Source organism: Limanda limanda, chromosome 9 (genome assembly GCF_963576545.1).
Source record: "Limanda limanda chromosome 9, fLimLim1.1, whole genome shotgun sequence".
In the NCBI taxonomy this organism is placed as follows: Eukaryota; Metazoa; Chordata; class Actinopteri; order Pleuronectiformes; family Pleuronectidae; genus Limanda; species Limanda limanda.
Genome location: NC_083644.1, coordinates 29,372,819 through 29,396,038, shown reverse-complemented (window position 1 = coordinate 29,396,038; position 23,220 = coordinate 29,372,819). Strand labels below are relative to the sequence as shown.

At 42.3% G+C, this 23,220-nt stretch overlaps 1 protein-coding gene across 1 annotated transcript in view; it reads left to right on the top strand.

The window, feature by feature from the left end:
- Window positions 1-3,100: 3,100 nt before the first annotated feature.
- The window catches only part of szt2 (SZT2 subunit of KICSTOR complex), a 160,731-nt gene continuing 140,611 nt past the window's right edge, over window positions 3,101-23,220 (top strand). The window contains exons 1-3 of the mRNA XM_061078706.1: window positions 3,101-3,248; window positions 7,606-7,731; window positions 12,683-12,856. Of these exons, the coding sequence (XP_060934689.1) occupies window positions 3,225-3,248; window positions 7,606-7,731; window positions 12,683-12,856 (324 nt within the window). The 5' untranslated portion in view covers window positions 3,101-3,224. The remainder of the gene's footprint in view (window positions 3,249-7,605; window positions 7,732-12,682; window positions 12,857-23,220) is intronic.

Genomic DNA, 23,220 nt, shown 5'->3' with positions numbered 1-23,220 from the left:
GTTGAATTACCTTTTGTTTTAGTTTGGTCCCTGCTGACCCTTTATTATGTTCCACATTAAAGACCCCTCATTCACCATATATTGTTTGCAAATATTATATTTTGTACTTCACTCAACCTAATTTTATTTCAATTATGATCTCTTCTTCATCTCTTAGACCTTTATTTAGAAAATCTACTTTATCGCATGGCTTACAGCTGCATTCTAAGAGTTATATCACCAAAAATTGTTTATCTAATAAATGTTAAATTATTGTTTGTCCATACTTAGATATAAATTCTTCATTTAGTCATTGCTATTCCAAGAATACTACAGTAAATAAATAAATCAGTCACACTGCCAAATGCTTCTAAACAAACCACAAGTACTTAATAATACTATGCATGTATAGTTTCTGTGACAGAATAAACTGACAAAGACATGGACCAGTGGAGTTTCACCTTTGTTCAAAAGTTTCAGTCTGCTCCATGCAGGGCACTTCTCATAATTATTTATTAAAACAGTTTTCAAAAAGAAAAGTAAAATATTGTAGCACATCTCTGAACAATTCATCTTATTACCCTCACACTCACAAAATTGTAAAATACTCAACAATTGACACAGAGACAATGGTCTTCTTTAGTATTCACTATGCCACAATGTGAATGGTTTTCTATCCTACGGGTTTCTAGTAATAACACACACAATAATTGTTGACAGGAACTTAGTTTCAGTATACCTACAATGCCCTCCTTTCACATTTGGGGGAGGGCTGTCTTGTCTTTCTTCAGCCCGCTCTTTTCTGCTCTTTCTCTTCCTCTCTCTCTCTCACACACGCACACACACACACACACACACACACACACACACACACACACACACACACACACACACACACACACACACACACACACACACACACACACACACACACACACACACACACACACACACACACACACAAACACAAACACAGAGCCCCTGGACACCTTGAGAAATGCCTGATGATGCCCTCACACATACCTCACCTTGTCAGGCTAATTAAAAGTAAATGTCCTGTACTGGTCTTAGTTCCCTGCACCACAATTTATATAACTTATCTTATATTATCCAGCTTACTGATAATATCCACAGTCTTATTGTATATAGTGATTTGCTTGCGCAGTTATCCCCCCCAAAAAACAGATGCTGTTGAGAAAGTTTAACGCCACATGAAAAATCTAGTTTCTATAAATGTGTTGCACATTTTAACTCTAAAACTGACATTTAACTCTCTTTGTAAATCAATACAGATAATCTTCATATTCATTCCCCTGGCTGCAGGTTCTTTTCCTACACATAACTTGACACATAAAATTATAACTACAATATTTTTAATGTGGCAGCAATCCTTATCTGTCAATGTAGATTTACGCATTCAATCTGTCAGCTTTTTTCTGCCATGCTGTCTCTTTTGCCTTGTTGATTGAGACAGTGATATGGCAGTAAATTATAGCAAGGCTAAGATCAAAAGTATAATCAAATCAGGACATAAAAAAGAGATGGCAGGAAGAGTGGGACAAAGGAAATAAAGGCACTTTCATAGTATTCAGAAGAAAGTAGGTGAAATGAGAACAACCACCAGAGATACAAAGGAAGAGACGATAATATTAGGAATGAGGTTGGCCATACATGTTTACACAGCAACCTGAAGATAATGAACATGCTTTGAGACAGGCAGACGTGACAATTGTAATTGGCAGGAAACAGTGGAGGTTAGTCCACAAAACCGTTGACACTTAAAAACTCACTTCAAAGAAAAACATTAACATTAACCCCGAAGATAAATATTAAAAAGGAATCAGGTGATGCAAGATACAGGTCGATATTCAGGTTTCTAAAAAAACACAGGACTCTATGACAGAATATGGGTAAATATCCATTTTGACTCGCAGTCTTTCCAGACGGTGGCGGTAATGCACTGATAAGTTGTTTGCCACCGCGAATAAACAGCAGAAGAAGAAGTTTTCTACACTCGAAGTTACTGTGCTGTTAGTAGTCCGTGTAGGAGCCAAACACAAGATTATCATAGCCTGTCTAGCCTTGATGACACCCGGCTGAATTGTGTTAGTGGAATGGCTTAAGCCTCAAGTGGAAGTGGAAGCTAATTCAAGATGGACCTTTTCTTTACCCCGGGCCTCTTATCACATGCCGCCGAAAAACAATGTCCACGGAAGTTTATTGAATTGGATTTCAAAATAAAAACTATGAAGCATTTTAAAGAAATTGTTCCAACTAAGTGGATACATTAATCGAAAACCTTTCAACAAAAAATAAAATAAGAATAAAAACATGATTTACTGTATAAATAGTGTCAATTGTTTATACATTTTAAAATAAAAAAGGTGTTGACAAACATGATACTAACTCTTTAGTATTGTTGGGTGAAAATGATTCCAATTCCTATCAAACAGCAGACTAAGCATTTTTTTTTCTTATACAGCGCATAGCATTAGAGCATTTAGTGCTGAGGCTGAGGCCTATCCTGGTTCTTCCCCATATGATCCCCTTTTATACAAACAGATCTCTGTATTAGACTGAATAAGACTCAATATGCTGGGTTTGCCTGTTTATCCTGGACCAAACAAGCAGGCATATTGCTGCAAATATGTGTGATTTTACAAAGCATGCTGGCACTCTGGAATAAGTTGTGTGATGTACACACAGAGGTGAAAAAAATGCCATCTCATTCCTTGTTCATACATATTTTTGAAGGCTTTTGGGAATATTTGGTTTTACATTTATATAAACTGTTGTCATTACTTTTATTTTTTTACTTGCATTTATTTATACTGTACTTTGTAACATTGTTGAGAAGAATGAACTGAAGCAGTTAAATGAAATTGAGCCATTATTACTTTTATTATTCCCATATTGTATTTACTCTGAAAATATAACTTATTGGTTTATATGTAGCTGTTTTAAATCAATTTTGCAGTTCATTTCTTACATATACTGTGTGCATGTATAATAAGTTAATAAGTGACGTTCTGATGTGTATTTTTATGTCCTTCGTTTTATTTTGAATGCTTTTACCGGATGTGAAAGCGCTGTCACCATGTCTAAACTGACAATTGCCCGTGACACCCGGACCAACAGAGAAGACAGATAAACAAACATTAAAACAGATTATTTAGCGAAAATCAAAGCGATATTCGTCCGCTGAAGCTCGTTAACACTCACACAATCCATGTGCTTTTCAAGGCATGGCGGAGAAACAGGACAACGAGGTAAATAATAGCTTCAATCTGAACTAAGCAGCACAGGGGCTGCCATAGTGGGGGAGATGGCACATTTTCCAGTTGGTTATTTGTCCTAACAGTGAGGACTCGTTAACGTGCTGTTTAAGGTGACCCGTTAACAATAGCTGTCTCCACAAAGAGCTATGCTCATTTATCCAGAAAGGTCTCTGATTGTAGTTGACACGTTAGCCCACTAGCAAGCATTACCTGCTAAGCTATTACTTAACGTGAAGACTTACATCGAGTCGATAGTTACACCAATGTTTGGACAATTCCCTGTGTGCATGTCTTGTGAGAACAGTACTTAGATGAATGCAGATACAGATAATGATAGCTGTAGATTATTTTTCATTTAGGACCAAAATAGCTGCTAAAAATAGCACGCGTTTTAGCTAGTATATTATATTTACAAATCAACATTTATTATTTGATATTTTTTATCCTCATAGTATTTGTTTTATTTTCAGTGCTTTATTAATTTCTAGGACGAACCTGCAGTCCCCTTTAATTTGTGTGCTTATGTGAATTGACTGCACTTGAGTGGTCTACTAATGGTACTATTGTCCTTATAGTTACTATGTGGGAGTTGTTGGTGTGTAACATTAACATTATTGTCAGTGTTTAGAAGCCACAGAATGCTCGCTTGCTATATTGCAAGCGAGCATTCAGATAACAATGCAGACTCTTTTGGAATATTGACATTTATCCCAGATCAGATGTTTTATAAAATTACAAAGCAAAACTCCGTATGACTATAATGATAATATATGAATTTAACATCAGACAAAAAATGAAATTCCAAGGCCACTGTTTTTTCTGAAATTGTCAGCAAAAACATCACAACTGAGGAACTTGTGGTCCAAGGTCATGAAAAGAACAAGACTAGGTGTTCACATGGACTCATGAACATGGTCAACATGAACCTCTTAGATAGCAGCAAAAGGTCCAAGCCTGTGCATAGCATCTGGTCATGTTTAGTATGGGGAAGATACATAATTGGCAGGGTGTCATGTGGCCCTCATCGACAGAAATCCAATATACAGTAATTTATTTCTACAACACATTACTTTCTGGATTAAGTCAAGAATCAGCCATTTGCAATAGTCCACATTTGTCTGAGGCTGCTGGATTGCAGGCTACTTAGTTATTTCCAAAGTCAAACAAAGACAAAAACAATTATAAATGAATGAAATAGCCTCATAAATGTTAAAAGTATAATTTGGATATTTAAACCTTGTTAAACAATGTCAAGGCTGAGGGATACTATTCTTAAGAGTAATATGACATCTTCAAAGTCTAACAAATGCTAGATCTCAAAACTCCAAACATTTTTAATTGATGAATGAGATCGCCTCACTACAGTTGTCTAATTCTAATGGCACTTGGACTGCCAAACCAACTTCGGGTTTTGGTCTGACAATCATTACAGCCCTATTTCTAAGTGTTATAATCATGGGCTAGGCCTAGGGGAATCCTAGACAAGAAATGGCTAGCAGCAGAGACGAGCAGTTTATAAGCTTCAGAGGGGAGCAAAAACAGCAAACGAAAATTAAAACTGAACTACCCTGGCAAAAACAAAAGTTATTGTAAGAAATGACAAAAATATAACCTGCCTTCTCAACCATGAACAAGGGAAAAAGATACATAAAAAACTAGGGCTACGTTGTAGCACTAACGGGCCCGAGCACACGTGCGTTTCAAGTCTGTCGCGGTCGGGGAAAAGACAGCGTTCAATGACCAAGCGCTCGACTCCGCGTTGCATGGGTTTTTTTGCACTGCGGCAAGGATAAACGCTTCACTTCCTGTAGCCAGCAGGTGGCGCTGTGATTTTAAGTCATGGTGTCTTTGTAGATGTCATCAGGTCGCGACTCTTGTCTTACATGCTTAGTTTGGACTTGATTGAACCAAATATGCCTGAGATACAGAAGCTCGTGTTTCGCTGGCGTGTAATCAAACTTTGACGCCAGGCTACGGTCACAAGGAAAGACGAAATGTTAAAATTCCAATAACTTTAAGACGCTCTGGTGAAAAGTTGATCTTTTGATAACTTTAGATCTCCATCTTGTTGTGAAGACACTCATCTTAATTTTAAGTTGATCTGATGAAAGCCCTACGACAAGTATGTCAAAGTAAATATGCTGAATATGGCCAAAATGGCCACCAAATCCAAAATGGCGGGCTTCCTGTTTACTCTAGCATATCTATCCAAGAGACTTATTTCTTTGTCATGAAAAGACACATGTCCCCGTCAATTTTCGTAGCTGTAGGCCAATCATAGTGCCGGGGCTGCCCTTTAGGGGGCGCTAGTCAGTTATTTTGCCACGCCCATTCCTTAAACCCATCTGACAGCTTTCAGGGGGGGGCTGTTGACACACACATGTAGTTTGAGGGAGATTGAACCTTGAACACGGAAGTTATAGCAATTTCGTGTGTCATGGCGAGTTGATGAACTTTGATGCCACGCCATTAATATGGCGTTTGACGAAAAGTCACAGTAATCTTATATCTTCATTATCAATCCCTTGAGACCCATTCGCCACAGTTTGACATGGTGAAAATGGAGAAATACTTCCAAGTGTAAGACGTACAAAAAACAAGACATTTCCTGCTGCCACCAGGGGGCGCTGTGCTTTTAAGTCACGATTTCTGTGTTTATGTCTTTGGGTCGCGACTCTTGTCTTATGTGTCTAGTTTGGACTCGATTGGACCAAATATGTCCGAGATACAGACGCCCGTGTTTTGATGGCGTTTAATCAAACTTTGACGCCAGGCCACGGTCACACGCTCTGGTGAAAAGTTGATCTTTTGATAACTTTAGATCTCCATCTTGTTGTGATGACACTCGTCTAAATTTTAAGTTGATCCGATGAAAGCTCTACGACAAGTACATCAAAGTAAAAATGTGGAATATGGCAAAAATGGCCACTAAATCCAAAATAGCGGACTTCCTGTTGCGTTTTTCATAATGCTCCAAGAGGCTTTCTTGTGCGTCTCGTCATGATACACAATTGTCTTTATTTTCGTGAGGATCGGTTAAAGCTAACTGAGGGGGCTTTCCGTAGGTGGCGCTGTTGAGCTATTTTGCCACGGCCATTTCAAATTACTCCAGAATACGTCAATTTCCACCACTCTCTAATTTACTGCAAACTTTAGAAAGTTTTTGAGCATGGGAAAGCTCTCAAAAAGCCCTTTCACTACGCTCAGAATAATCCTTTCAATTTCATTAGGGCCTCCCACCGGAGGTGCTCGGGCCCCAAAAAATAGTTGCTCCCTCCTACTCACTGCTACTAAAGGAGGTGAGGTGATATGGATACAAATTAAAACACCACAATAAACAACCTCACTGTAACTCCTAAATCCACATATTCACTAGTGGATCTCTCTTCTTATCTCACAACACAAAATTCTGCAGGATCTTATTACTTACAAGAGCGGAGCTTAAACAAAAAACACATTCATATGTTGGCTCTTTTTTGAAAGTGATCTAGAGAGAGAGAGGCAGCTCTTTTTTGAATTAGCAAATCACTGGGCTCCACCAGTTTCTTCATCTGAACACACACATACACACACACACTTACAGATATACATACACAGAAAAACAGAGACACATAAACAGAATAATGACTGAGTGATTACAAAATAAAAGTAAATGGATTACCCCCTCACAGTCTAACTCTGATAATATCAGGACAATCTGATGTAGAATTTCAAGGTAAAAGCCATTGGAATATCACATTTTAATTGTCTTGGTTGTGGCAACAGAGAAGGAGATTTTTATGGCACTCAACAAAAAAGAGTGAGTTTCTGTGCTGCCTACTTGTTGACTAACCTGGTAAATGTTAGATCAACAAATAGGTTTAGCTTTAAAAATTAGAGTTCTGTTGCCTTGCATGAAAGGGTGGCCTGGAAACGAGTAAAATTCTCAGCCTGAATTATTGTCCTAGTCAGGCCCTGACCACATATTATTTGTGGTTGGAAGAAATGGCAAACACACTACAACCAAAGTGACTGAAATTAAAAAAGGAGAGGGGGGAGGTGTGTTTGACAAGAAAAGAGAACCTTCACTGAAAAAATGTGTTGAGTCCCATTCAAAGTATCCTAATGTGGTTCTATCTTTTTTTATTCTTTTTAAACACTGTAATGTGTACATTAATTTATAATATAAAACCCAATTTTGTTCTTATTTATTGTGACTGCGGTTCTTATTATGTATGATGTGCTTTGTTTTATTGGTCTGATCTGCAATTTTTTCAATTCAAAATTAAACCTACAAGACATCACAAGTGCAAAAAGGGAATGGATTGGAATACTGTCTGAAACCACTGTATATGCTTCTTTTTATAAGGTGGAGGAGGCTGACCAAATCTACTTATTGATGAAGGAGGAGTATCGGATTTCTAGGAATGTGCGTCTGGCATGGTTCCTTGGTAAGCTTAACCAAGTCATCTGGCCAGCATCAATGCCTGAACTGGTGAGTTAAGCCAGCATTTACTGTCCTCATAGGGGAGACTAAAGCCAGGGCCACACTGGCTGCGCTCTTGTATTAGAGAAGTGGTCGCAAACCTTGCGATCGACTGGTCGATCTCGACAGTCCTCACTGTCGATCCTTGAAACACTCTGGACTCACTGGCTTCAGTTGCGCTGCAGATCAGCTGTGTGCCACTTGTTTTGTTCACACAGGTAGTGTGTCTGCTACTGGCAGCGGAGCTGCTGGTGTATCTATTGAATTTACTTCACGACAAGTCGGATTATGTACTTAACTAAACACCAGGACACTACGGTATAAAGACATGTATCTTCCGGTCTTAAAACAAATATAGAGAATCAGAAAGTAAAAAACTGGAGTGCTTATACTTTGAAACGGGTTCGGGGAGTGTTGAAAATAGGTACGGACATAGACAGATAAACATAGCGTTTTACAACAAAATAAACAGAGAAAAATATATTTTACCTGAGAAGAATTTATGTTACAAACAAATGGTTGCAACACTTTCTGTATGCGTGTCAAAATAAAAGCATTCCAGCGTTTCTTTTGATCAAGTCCATTCTTTAAAAACAAAACAAAGGAGGTTTAATGTTATATATTCGTAGGAGTGAAAGATGCACGGCTTTGCACTGTATAGTTCTGCTATTTATTTGAGTACAAAGGACTACCTTTATACAAGGAAATTGTCCCATTTATTGTGCATGGAACAGATGTTGTAAATATTAATTAATATTAATATGAGTATTGTGCATTGAATGTATAAAAGTTGTAAAATTGCCTTCATTTGTGTATATTTGTGCTCGTACATTCAGCCTTTAACAGAAAATGCTAAAATTATTGGGCTGCATGCAGAGCTGTGCGGGCCAGGGCACTTGTGAACATGGGACCTGATGCGGCCGCGGGGGAGGGCAGACAGTGACCGGGCGAAACGGCTCCATGTTGCAAGCGTTTTTGTGCACCGTGGGAAAGATAAACACTTCACTTTCTGTGTCCATCATGCAATGCCGAAACCACGCCCACTAATCACGCATTACGGTCTACGCCATCTAGTGCAGACCACACGGTAAAAATGTTATGTAAATCTAATTACAGTTGTAAAACAAGGCTTAATTCCTGTTGACAATAGGTGCCACTATCACTATAGAAAAAAAATAGATCTTTTCAGGTGGGGGCTCTGACTGAGCAATTTGGGACCAATTGGACAATGTACAGTAGAGTTACAACAACTTAATTTTTAGATCTGGTCAGGCCAGGACTCTGATCATGTGAGAGAATTTAATTGCTGATTGGACAATGCACAGTGGAGTAAAAAAACGATATCTTTTAATCTCCATGTTGTTAAGATGACACTCACTGACTTTAAAGTTGATGTGATGAAAGCTCTAGGACAGAGAGGTCAAATTACAAACTGGGACTACGTCGAGGGCCAAACCAGGTCAACATTTATTAAACAAGATAGACAGGATATTGTATAAAGTGCAAAAATAAAACATTCAGGCAGGCTACATCCTTTTTTTTATGTCTACTATGCCAGAGCTAGATGTTTGGCATCTTTTCATGGCTGCCAGTTCATTAATGTTCGCGGCTCTGTGATGTGGAAACCTTCAAGATGGAGTGAAGGTGTGCATCAGTGAGACGACTCCTGTGGGGTTTTGTTCATCTTCATCACAGAGAAAAGCGTGTGGGTCAACTTGATGGGGCAGGCACTGGGATCTTTGGAACCCTGGAAAAATAATTGAATAACACCAAACACTCGGCAGGTGAGGAGGGGAGCTAGCTCCGTGTGTGTCTAGCTGGGCACCGTGCACCGTGCACGCCGCATGGCTCTCTGTCCACTTAATTCAAAATAGCCAATACCCGATTTGATCTAGCATATCGATCCATGAACGTTTTTTGTTGATTGTGAAAAGACACATCTCCCTACCAATTTTTGTACATGTCGGTCAATCATGGTAGAGCAATTAGAGCATGTGCAGTGGCGATACAGCCACTTACTGTTTGTTGGCATTTCATTCAAATGCACACCGTTGCGGTTCAATGTAAAGTGTCATAACATGACATAACCAGCGTTTCAAGGTTTCCTTGACCTATTTAGAAGTGGATCAAATGAAAAATCTAAGCGTAGAATGTCAAAGTATAAAACATGGTACTTCTTGTCACAGCTAGGGGGCGCTGTGAGTATTCATTTATTTTTGCATATAGAAATCAAAACTGAGAGCAGGTCATACTGCAGGCGGACACAGAAACTGAAGCTCAGTACAAACCAACTGTAGCTTCTGCTCTGACGCACACATTCGCCCGCTCCTGGTATCTCAATATGGCCTGATAGGATGATGATTAAATACAGGGGTATTCAACTAATATTTAAAGAGGTTCAGTTCGAGAAAATTTCGTGAGGCAAACGTCCGGAAGATCTGAACGTCTACTTATTTAGTGTGATATATATTTAAGTAGCCTAGTAATTGTATCAACATCTGCATGTACTAAATACCTGACTGTCAAATCAAATGAATTCATACGATTTAAAAACTTTTTGACAATATTTATTGTCACGTAACATAGAACTGAACGTAAATGTATGATTGCAGATATGTATAATGTTCTCTCATTATCTAAATAAAAATAGGGGCTGCATTTCAAAATAAGAGAAAATAAAAAAGGGGAAATTGTGTGTGTTCAAATAAAGGGCTTAACTTCAGTAAAATAAAATAAAGGGAGCAAAAGCTATAATTTCAATTTTTCTTTTTCACATCTTGACTCATAAGTCTCAACCAATTTTACAGATGATAAATCTCAACACATCTTAACAATCTTAACAGCCTTCTCGCTCGCTCTTTTCCTATCTCTCTCACTCTCTCACTCAAACAGTGTGATCGGACACATGTATAAACAACATACTTTGTAAACTCAAACTTATCTTTGCTAAACGTAAATGTATGTGGAGCTGGAGGAGATGTTAGCATGCTCTGTTTGGTTTGATGCAGTTGGCGCAGTGCACAGCAAAATGATAGACACTTGAGGAGCAGACAAAATACAGAGAGAGCCACTAAAAATTGTCAAAGAAATTGCTATTGTCCAAAATGTATGAAAAGACACTAAATTAATACTGTAAGTGGACTTAGTGAAGCTGTGTATGGCTCCCTGGTGTCTGCTCCGGACTTGGCGCTGCGGCCCGTCTTTGCGCCTTATTCCGGCTTTCGAGCTGTCTGTGGTCTCTGAGTAAGGAGTCAAGACGTTTTTATGGTTATTTATCAAGTTGTATTGTCAATGCAATATTAAACAACGTTGTCGCATATCGCATGTTTTCCTAATATCATGCAGCCTTACATCAAACCCCTTTTTTAAAAAAGGGATTGCCTAACAGGGAATGATTCTATGAATGTTGTTGCTATGATAGAGCTCAGCACCTACTGCATCTGTGACTGTCAGTCCGATATGGTGCAATAAAAAAAATGATTTTTGTACCTCAGTTTGACCCAGTTGACGACTGCTGCTGCTGTAGTTTATCAGAAGAAGATTCAACTGGGCCCACAGACTAACCGTTAAAGGGATAGTTTACCCAGAAATGAAAATTCACTCATCATCTACTCACCACAATGTCGATGGAGGGGTGGGTGAAGTGTTTGAGTCCACAAAACCCTTCTGGAGTCTCAGGTTCAGATCCAGCTGATTCCAGTAATTATTGACCTATCTTCCGACGTAATAAAACAACAGCAAAGACATAACATGCTTCCATACTGCTCGTGTGGTGTCACCCAAATGTCTGCAAGCCTCTATATTCATATTCGACTCGAAACAAGGTCATTTACACCATGTTTAAAGCCTAGAAGTCCACCAGAAGTGGCAAAGCTAGCCGACGTTAGCATTTAGGCTAAAGCTGTTGTTTCAAATGAGGCTGATTCGAGACGGAATTTGAATTTCAGGGGCTTATGGACACATACTGCTCGTGTGGATGACACCACACGAGCAGTATGGAGGCATTTTATGTTTTTTTCTGTTGTTATGAAGAAATGTCACCGATAACTTCATTGTATTGGCTGGGCAGCGCTTATAATATCACCCGTTGACCCAGTAGTATAAAAGCATATAGTCACTTGTTGCTGCAACATTAACTGCAACAGCGTCCCAACATTTGTCCTCTTTGGTGTTGTCCATGTGCCGAGGATCATACAGCTCACTGTACCTCTCCACTTCAATTATTAATTTAATGTCATCCATCTTCAAGAACTTCTCCGCTGTTTTCAATGTCGGGTGTTGAGGGTAAATTACGTATTCTCCACTTATGGGGAGAGTACGTAGACCCCCCCCTCCCCCGTCTCTCTTTTTATCTTTATGACTGCTTGTGTGTCTCTAGTGGATGGGCAGAGGGGGGCATTTAATAATGTGATGGTAAAATTAAAACTGCAGGACAACAGAAGGGGAATACAAACTATGGGATGCATATTTGATCATTTATATCATATAAAATATCGTTTAAAATCATTTTTCAGTGGGTTTCCTAACGCGATACGCTTGCGTCAAGCACAAAAAATAGACTTGACGCCGAAATGATCGCTGCACGGCGCTAGGCAGCCTTGGCGCAGCGCGGCGCTTCAGCCTCCGGTGGGACACGCACAAAGGTTTAACATGGGAGTGGATGGGAGCCAGCTGGCTTTTAAGGCTTGGCGCTGCGCTTACACATCGCTTCAGCGTCCGGTGTAAACCCGGCGTTAGAATACACATGCCAAGTTGATTAGATTAACGGTTCACAAGAAATGCTTTCAACATACAGACAGACAAACAGACATTTGTGGAATTAGTAGGTAGTTGCATGAAAAGATGATAAACAAAAGTAAGCTCTGAATTCCATTCTTAAGAATATTTGAAGCAAATTTTCTGAACCTTATAAATGTTGTGAATAATAAGTCACTGATGTTATGTTTGCCTGCATTCACAGCTGAACTCAGAGAATGAATTGGACTTGTTGAGCATCTTACCGAAAGGATGGCAGCCAGATTTCTCACCGACCATGTACCCTTACATGTTGGTGCCCTCCACTCGGGCCACCTTCCTGGCTCGGAGGTACAGATTCATCATCGAGCTGGATCTCAGCCCTTCCACAGGGATTGTGGTAAGATAGAAAAACATTTTAATGATTAGGAGCTTGTTTCCTATATAAACACAGCACACCGACCCATAGTAGAGAGATATTTGTTTTTCTATAGTATTCTATTCTATTCTATAGTATCAATATAGAATATTCAGAAGAAAGTCTTACTTGTCTCTGTTTCTGGGCACCCCATTGTACAGTTTTAATTTGTATTTAAACAGTATTATTGTGCAGGTCACACACTGCATTTAAATAGATAATTTATGCCTCAGGTATTAAATGTGAATGTTTTTAAGCCGTCAGCATGAAATTCTCTTTCAGGGAAATGAGCAGACTGCTATGAGGGGCATGACAAGAGAGAAGCGAGAGAAGCGAAACTCAAAGAGAATTTCATGCTGCTTAAAACATTCACTTGACAATTTTTACTCGATGGTCACGAAAACTCATTTTAGACATCACGGGTGGTAAAAGCGTCTGCTAGCGTAGCTACTTCCTTAGATCTAGAGATTTTAAAAATATCGACATATAAATCCTGTATCGCGATATAGCCTAAAAATATTGCGGTATTTGTTTTAGTCCATATCGTCCAGCGCTAACTGACAAAGATGTTGAGAGCTTTTGCTGATTCGAGCAGTTGTCGGTGTTGATATGCTGTTAACATAAACATTTGCGATTTCTGTCTTGTTGTTAACGTGTCCTGCTGCATTATGCATGTGTGAAAGGCAACCTCTGGAGACAGTCCGGACCCAATTCTCTGTACATGCTCCAGAGATCATCTGTGAAAAGTGATAGTGTTGTGGACACATAGAAAATTTGGTACAAACCAAGGGGCAACATCCTGGCCTGAGCGATGAAGCCGATGCGGAAGTGAAAAAAGCTGCAGTTCCATGGGAAGCCGCTACGCCTGGCTGCAGTAGCAAAAAAGTCCCATTGACTCCCATGTTAAAAAGCCTGATTTTAGAGCAGAATTAAACCTGTTTACAGCATGGTTCAAAATTTGGTTTTAGTCTCAATCGCGAGGTTCTTCCTTCAAGATAACTCTGAGGGGGGTGAATTTAATTCTAACTCTCTCGTTTAAGCGAAATAGAGGTTTGAAATTCACGTGACGTCACAGTAAAGTCGACAGACTGTCACTCTTAGCCTGGTGTCTGCCCGGCTCACCCGGAGCTAACAGGCTAACTGTTGAACACAGGCTGAGACCATGGACAGGCTTCCACCCACACATCGGATGAGTAACACGGTTTGAAGAGCTGCTGGTTCTCCACACGGAGCAACTAGAGGTGTCTGCGCTCCCGTTTCTGTGGTAAGTGAAGTTTAGTCTTTTATTTAGTTGTGTAATGAGTTATTCCCAGGTACTGGTGTCTCTGTAGCAGGCTCGCTAGCTTAGCTACGCTAACCAGCAGTCAAGAGACCACCAGTAATAGCGATGCTAACCGGACCGGACGGGAGTTTTTATCTACACACACCGGGATGCGCCGATCCCCCCAGCACAGAGAAGCGGTAGAGTTTGGTGATGAATCTTTTAAACTGAGAGAGGAGACTGTGTGTGTCCGGAGCTAACGTGTCTGGAGAATTAGCTTCACCACGTATCATAACTAATGTTATAAAGCTGGTTCACTCACCATCCCATTTGACTTGACTGTGTGACACAGATTCTTATTCTGCAGAAACAGATTTACTGTGATCAACTGAACCCTGAGTATTTAAAGTCACATCTGCATTGTAAGAGCAGCTGTTTAAAGTAGCATAACGTCTCCTAAAGCTCTTTATTCAGAGTATTGGTGTTGTGTTGTAACGTGTTACAGTGAAAACTAAACGTGTCTGCTACCTTCTGTTTCTACATCGTTAATCTTAGGCAGACTTCACTGAATTATTGTGTTAATTATAAATAAATTATAGGAAGTGTAACTTTACTAGAATAGTCACATAGAGAAGCTGAGGCTGATGTACACAACCTATTTCCTAAGCTGAAATGATTATGATCTGATGAACTTTGAAGTAATAAACTTTTTATTTTTACCATGTAAAAGTTGTTCAGGAGTTAACCTGGCACATGTATGACTTAACATATCTGTATTTGTGTTGAATGTTCATCTAGTGTTTTCATTACTTACAGTCAAAGCAAAGTATTGCACATAATACATAATGTATTAAATAATATATGCAATACTTTTAATGTGAATGAGCTCCATACTGTACATTCATTTTCTTGGTAGTGCACAGTTTAATCCAAAAGCATATTCAAATACATAGTTGAATATCCATAGAAAATAAGGACACAAACTTTGTTCATAAGTATCACTTCCTCGACAATAATGCCATACTTTTTTGTTTCCTATCATTTTATTAGGGACGGACGAGCTTGAAGGACACAGCTGTGCTGACCGTGTTCTGTCTCTAATGGCAGAGAAGAAAAATAAAACACTGGGTTCTTATCTAAAGTGTATCAAATCAGAAAGCAAAAGATAAACATTGTTCTAATAAGTGTTCATTTTTTTATCCAACCATAATGAATATAGAAATGAACTCCATTATCCATGACACTTAGCAATGAGCCAACTCTAAACAGGTGCAGGCCATCTTTAGTTAAGGTTGGAAAACATGGAGCTGGTGCAGGTCGTCCTGATGTTGACCAGCCTGAAGCTGCAGATCTCCAGCATGTTGCTGCTGCCACAGTGAATGCTGAGGACATCAGGGGCTGCAGTGCTGGGTTTGTACCCTGATGGTTAAATGCACATATTGTAAGTCGCTTTGGATAAAAGTACTGAAAGAATAAAAACATTTTACAAACAGATAAAATGTCTTTGTACCTCATCTGTAATATTCAAGGTGATAATCTCCCACAGAGCTGTTGATAACACTCCACATCCTATTCTTAATATGAGAACTGTTTACAACGTTGGTGTTATATTAACTTATTAAAATAAAAAATCAAGCCACAACAAACACACGACTGAAGTTAACTTGCTTCAATCTATTCATTAGACTTGTTAAATAAAAGGTAACTTATACAAATTACACATTAAAAACCACTTGAGGAATGTAAGCATATGATTATGATGATATATAAATAAATAGGTTTTGTTGTTGTATAGTTTCAAGGTTACTTACTGCTCGTTCATGGTAAAGTTTGCCACCATCCGGTCACAGTACAGTGCTAGCCGTTAGCTCCGCCGGTTAGCATGTCTCGGCTAGCCGTTAGCTCCGCCGTTAGCATGTCTCGAGTAGCCAGTTAGCCGTAGCCTGAGCTAACCAGGAAACTAGAGCTCGTCTGCCGTCGCTAAACTGTGAGTCAGCAGTCACGCTGCTCGTCCTTGCCCATTGATTGGTTAGCGAGGAACGAGGAGGAGTCAGCACCGGCAAGATGGCGCAGGAGGAACGCCTCCTACTAGCCTCATTCACCCTCTGCAGAAACCAATGGGTGATGTCACGGACGCTTCGTCCATTTATATATACAGTCTATGGTACAAACACATGGATGAACTGATTGGAGTTTGGTGGTCAAAAGGTAATTGTCATGATGGACATGATGACGTGGATATATTTTTAAGACACACCAGTACTTGGCCCATGCACAGCTTTATAACACCTAGGTGTGTATGCATTCACTGGTTAACATTGATTGAAACTGATTCCGAGCAGTCTTGACTTGTAGAGATAGTGTCTTCACTTAGAGAACAAAGGTTACAATGTAACCGAAAGTTTTCTCCAAACATATTCAATATGTACGAGGACTCTGTAAGATAACACAGCGATGAAGCTGAGGAGACAGAGAGGCAGCTCCTCAAGTACTCCCCACTATATCAAGTTTGGGTGTTGAAGTATAGAAGCCGCTCAGAAGGTCTGCCCGCTGCAAGGCCGACTAACAAGGATAGGTTCCAGGGCTGTACCCTAGACTGGGTCTACCAGCACCCACTAATGTGTAGTGGCCCCTAGCACACGTTTCCAAAGGAGGGGCCTGTAGCCCTATTCAAGCACTTAAATCTGGTCAAAACCATGTAGCAGCTGCATAGATCTTCGAGAGGCTGGCACCCTGTCACAAGGCCCAGGAGGTTGTTATACTCCTAGTGCACCCTTACTCCCGTTGGAGCTGGAGCTCCAACTCCCTTGTACACCTGCTGAATCATTTCCATGACCCAGTGACACTAGATTTAGACATGGGCATCTCTCCCCTTACCTTGAGGGCTCTGAATGGGTAAAGCCGCACCCGTTCCAGATCCTACTAGCTCTCCTCCTGGGTAGGGCAGAAGGATCCCAAACCTGCCGAGCTGTTCCTTTTTTCGGCCGAAATTCTGGATTTGTGTGTTATATTGCACATGCATCATCTGGCAGAAGTCGACAGCAAGGACAGGGCTGTAGCTCACCCACTCTTTAACCCAATTACAATGAGGAATGCCACTTTAAGTGACAACCACTTGATGCTTACAGACTCCAGGGGCTTGAAAGGCTCCTGTTCTAAAGCAGCCAGGATGAAACTTAGGTCCCATGTTGTGATGGTCAACTTTCTGCTGCGCAGTGTAAGCCTCTGAGCATATTTCAGGGGTTGTGAGATGAAGCTGCAGTAAGCCATGCCATTGTATTCTCAAAACCGTTGGCCTTGACACCATGCACCTGTGTGGGGTGATTTACCTTTCTCCATTAGCCCTTCCTTGGAGATTCTGGAGCACTTACGGAACTTTGCAAGACAGTGCCTTGACTTGTTTTGCCCTGCCCCATGCCTACTCAAGCTCTCTGCATGGTCTGTTCCATTGACTATGCGAGACCCATACCTAACAGACTGGCCCTCTCGGGCCAGGCCCAGAGTTGATGCGCAACCCCATACTTTGGATGTGTCAAGAGCACTGATATGTGGTGACAACACTGCTCCGCCGTTCGAGCACATACCAGCCAATCGTCGAGGTAGTTCTATATCCTGTGTGGTATCATCAGGGGTTGAACCACTTAGCAGGGTGTGGGGCTATGCGTCACAGAAGTAGAGAAGTCAAAATAAGGGTTTTAAACAAAAGCCGGTTTATTAAATAACAAAAAGTCTTTCCTGAGGCAAAGCATAAAGTTCATCCACCGGTCATTAGTTGTCCTCCATCCACTTGCTTCTTCAGTGGGATCCTGTCCAAGGGATTTTCCTCCACGTCTCCTGCTCCTTGCTTGTGGCTGGTCTCCACTCCTTTGTTCCCCTCTCTCACTCCCACACCTGAGCTCCAGCTTTAATGAGGGCTGAGGCCTTGGCACCTCCCCCAGCCGTGCCTTCTGGGAGATGCAGTTCCCCCGGCATCCATCTTGTGGGGATGTAGCCACTCTCCTGATGAGTCACATAACGCCCCTCTATAACCCGCCCTCTTGTGATGCCACACATCCCTCCCCTCGGACCTGACATCCTCGGCAGGGTGAACGAGGCCCAAAAGGCATCACGGCGGGATAGTGCGTCAGCGTTTCCATGACTACGACCGGGCCTGTGAATGACAGAGAAGTTAAAAGGTTGCAGGGCTAAAAACCACCTGGTTACTCTACTGTTAGATTCTTTGTTTTTGGCCATCCACTGTAATGGAGCATGATCCGTTACTAGAGTGAACCTCCTCCCCAACAGATAGTATTTGAGTGTTTCTAGGGCCCACTTTATCGCTAAACCTTCTTTCTCGACGGTGGCATAGTTTCTCTCTCTTGGCAGCAACTTACGACTCAAATAAAGAACTGGATGTTCCTCACCCTCATGGATCTGGGACAGGACAGCACCCAGCCCCACCTCAGAGGCATCTGCATGGACCACAAAATCCTTACTGAAGTTCGGAGCCGTAAGGACTGGTTTTGAACATAAGGCCCTCTTGAGATTGCCAAATGCTTCCTCTGCTTCCGGGGTCCACTTCCCCATCCCCGAGTGCTTCTTTGTGGTCAGGTCTGTGAGTGGAGCAGCTATCCCAGCAAACTCAGGGATGAATCGTCTGTAATAATTTGCCAGGCCTAAAAACGATCTCACCTGCTTCTTTGTCAATGGGATGGGCCACTCTTGGATGGCAGCAAGTTTCGCCTCCTGTGGCTTGACGAGGCCTCGGCCAATGGTAAACCCCAGGTAGTTTGTCTCACTGTAGGCCAGCTTGCATTTTTTGGGGTTCGCTGTCAAACCTGCTTCTCTTATGGACTCCAGGACCTTCTCCACCCGAGGCAAGTGACTATCCCAATCAGGACTCTGGATCACGACGTCATCTAAATACGCAGAAGCATATTCTTTATGAGGTTTCAGTACCTGATCCATTAAGCGTTGGAAGCTTGCAGGTGCTCCGGCCTAACCAAAAGGCAGCATCCGATACTGCCAGAGACCTCCCGGCGTGGCGAAGGCTGTTTTTTCCTTTGCCTCTGCTGCCAACGGAACCTGCCAATATCCTTTTGTGAGATCCAGAGTAGTTATGAACCGGGCATTACCCAGGCTTTCAATGAGTTCGTCAACACGAGGCATGGGGTAGGCATCAAATTCAGACACATCATTCAGCTTTCTAAAGTCATTACAGAAACGTACTGTGTTATCAGGCTTGGCCACCAGGACGATAGGGCTTGACCAGGCACTCTTTGACTCTTCAATCACATTCAGTTCCAACATCTTGCTTACCTCTTCCTCAATCACTTTCCTGCGGACCTCTGGTAACCGATACGGCCTTTGGTTTACGGTTTTTCCTTCCGGCGTGCGTACTTCATGCTCCACCAGGTGTGTGCAGCCCGGGAGGGAGGATAAAACATCTTGGTTGCGTTCCACCAGCTCCTTTGCCTGCTGTAGCTGGTGAGGGGAAAGTTCGGGACCAAAACTCACTGCTTCCCGGGCTAATTCTCTTTGCTCCTTTGGGACACAGCCAGTAAACAATGTCTCTCTGTCATGCTATTTTTTCAAGATGTTAACATGGTATATCTGCTCACCTTTACGCTTTCCGGGTTGTCGTACTCTGTAATTAACTTCCCCCACCTTCTCGATGACTTCGTATGGACCTTGCCAGGTAGCCAAGAATTTACATTCCACGGTGGGAACCAGAACTAAGACCCTGTCCCCGGGTTGGAACTCCCTGGGTTGGGCTGATTGTCATACACAGCTCTTTGATCTCTCTGGGCTTTTTCCATGTGCTCCTTCACAATGGGAAATATGGCGGCCATACGGGTGCGCATTGCCGTCACGTGTTCAATCATGGTCCTATGGGGACATGGTTGTTCCTCCCAGGTCTCTTTGGCGATGTCTAGCAGTCCCCTGTGTTTGTGTGAATACAGCAGGTCAAAGGGCGAAAACCCAGTGGAGGACTGTGGGACTTCCCTAACTGCAAACAGGAGGTAGGGGATGAGCTGATCCCAATTCCTTCCATCTTGGCCGACTGCCTTCCTTAGCATGGTTTTAAGAGTTTTGTTGAACCTCTCGACTAATCCATCTGTCTGGGGATGGTATACAGAGGTTCGGACCTGTTTCACCCGCAGCAGGGCACACCACTGTCTCATGACACGGGACATAAAGGGAGTCCCTTGGTCAGTCAGTATTACTTTTGGTAACCCTACCCTAGTGCTGAAGAGGAATAGCTCATGTGCTATTTGCTTAGCATTAGCTTTTCTAAGGGGGATGGCTTCTGGATACCTGGTTGTCCATCAGGACAAGGATATACTGATGGCCTCGAGCACTCTTGGGTAGTGGCCCTACAATATCCAGCCCCACCTTTTCGAAAGGAGTCTCTATAATGGGTAAGGGAATGAGAGGACTCCTGTATCTTGGTTTTGGAGCAGTGACCTGGCACTCGGGGCAACTGCGACAGAAATTCTCTACCTCCCTGTGAATACCTGGCCAACAGAACCTCTGTAATATTCTCTCTTTGGTTTTATCCACCCCCAAGTGAGCCCCTAGTACGTGCGTATGAGCTAACTGCATAACCGTTGGACGGTGAGGTTTTGGCACCAGAAGTTGTTCCACCACTTTATCCTGATTAGTGATGTGTCGGTCGTGAACGATTCGTTCACTATGAACGAATCCTTACAAGGACTCGGGAGTAACGAGTCCTCTCAATGAGAGATTCGTTCATTTTCTTGTGGCCGCGCATCGGGACTGTTCCATAGGCTCAGTCAAGGAAGCAGAAATGATTCGTTCACTTCTGGGTCTTCGGGTACGAGTCTTTGGATCATTTTTCACGTGACCTGCATTGGCTCAGTAGAGGAGCGCTGGAGCTGTAGCGAGGGACGTTCACTGTCTCCCGGAGAAATTAACACTGTGTTTTTAGTATAGAAAGACGTGAATTCTATTCGTTCACAAGTCATACAGACTGGTTTTGTTATTTTCACTTTACATTAACACTTACAGTTTAGTGCAGTGTAATTGTTTGCCGTGATAATTAAATGCCAGTATGATAATAAATGACAATTTCAAACCATACAAACTGTAATGTTGTACTGTATTTAATAGGTTTACTTTAAAAAATATGATCTGCAGTAAACTGTAAGTGTAAATAACAAAACCAGTCATTATGACTTGTGAACGAATATAATTCACGTCTTTCTATACTAAAAACACAGAGTGTTCATTTCTCCGGGAGACAGTGAACGCCCCTCGCTCCAGCGCTCCTCTACTGAGCCAATGCAGGTCACGTGATAAATGATGCAAAGACTCGTACCCGAAGACCCAGTAGGGAAGTGAACGAATCATTTCTGCTTCCTTGACTGAGCCTATGGAACAGTCCCGATGCACAGCCCCCCCCGCCCGTTGAAATGAACGAGTGACTCGAAAAAAGATTCGTTCCTTTTACTGAACGAGATTCAAAGAACCGGGTCGGTAAAAAGATCCGAACTTCCCATCACTAATCCTGATACTTAATGACCTGATACAAGAGACCATTCTTGCCTGCGAAGTGAGGGAATGAAATAGTTAGCCTAGGTCCCACCAGGGTTCCCTCTACAACCTGGACATTCTTAAGAGCATTATTTAGGGTAAGGTCCTGTATTTGCGCAGTACCAAACTGACCTTTCAGAGGGGGTTTCGCTTCCACGTCCAAAGCCTCATCGTCACTTGGCCCGGGTTGCAGCTCTGAGTCGGCCGGCTCTTCTGGTTCTGACTCCCCACCACTGGAGTCTGCTGCAAGAACTTGAGCTACAACAGATGAGGAATCGCATGGCTTGGAAGAATTGACCCCTGACTTGTTAGCTTTTTTGCCTGGAAACTTACGTTTTCGTGGTTCTAGCTCACGCCTCTTTTCTGCCTCTTTCCACAGCATGGAGAAGGCTGGGCAATCTCGACCGATCAGGACGGGGACAGGGAGGTTCTTAATTACCCCCACTATAACATTAAATATGCCCTTGGTAGTTGTCAGCCTCACCCTGGCGGTTGGATACTCACGAGTGTCCCCACAAACGACCGGGACGTGTTCACTTTGAGCAAGAGGTGAGGCTTCCAGGACGGACTCCTTGACTAGTGTTCGGGCACTTCCCGAATCGAGCAAGGCTTCTACATCCCGTTGATTCACAGTTACGGGGCAGGTTGGTCTGCAGTCTGCACTTTCCCCAAGGAGAGCAGCAAAGTTGGCGTGTAGACTGCTGGAGGACGCAGCTGTGGGCATTGGCTCGTCCGGCTTGTCACAGTGCCACGAGATATGTCCTATTTGGCCGCAGCGGAAGCACTGCCGAGGGTCTGGGTTTGAGGATCCTCGTTGCTGTTGAAACGGGTTAAGCACCCTTCTCTGTGGGCTAGCAGGAGCACTACCCTGTGGAGTAACTCCAGGTCGAATTCCACTACGCCGAACAGGCACCGGAGCTGTTGGTTCTTTCCAGGCGAGACGAAGCATATCCATGGCTGCTTGATACTGTTCTACGGCTTCTACTAACTGCATGGTTGTTGTTATCTTCTGCTGGCTGATAACCTTTTTAGCATCAAACGGCAAGGCTCTTAAATATCGGTCGATGAGAAGGATCTCTACAATGGCTGCTGGACTGTTTTTTTCCGGATCCAGCCACCTGTTTGTTACTCTGGTTAACTCATGTAATTGTGACCTTGGGTTTGCCCCTGTTTGAAATGTCCACTCATTGAACCGTTGTGCTAAACTAAACTTGGTAAGGCCCTGGCGGCTTAGTATCTCCTCCCTTAACTTATCATAGTCCTGCCCAATCGTCCCTTCTACATCACGAAAAGCTTTTAGAGCCTCACCAGACAGAAAGGGAGCCACAATCCCGACCCATTGTGTCTTCGCCCACCCCTCTCGAGCGGCTGTGGCCTCGAAAGCATGGAGGTAAGCTTCAACATCATCCGTCACTCCCAACTTAGAAAGGAAGTCACTTGCCCGGGGTGATGACCTGGTTTGTAGCTCCTGCTCTTTAAGTTGATTCGCCCTTACTTGCTGTTCCAGCAAAGCCGTGTTCATTTCCTGTTGGACTCTCTGTCCCTCCGC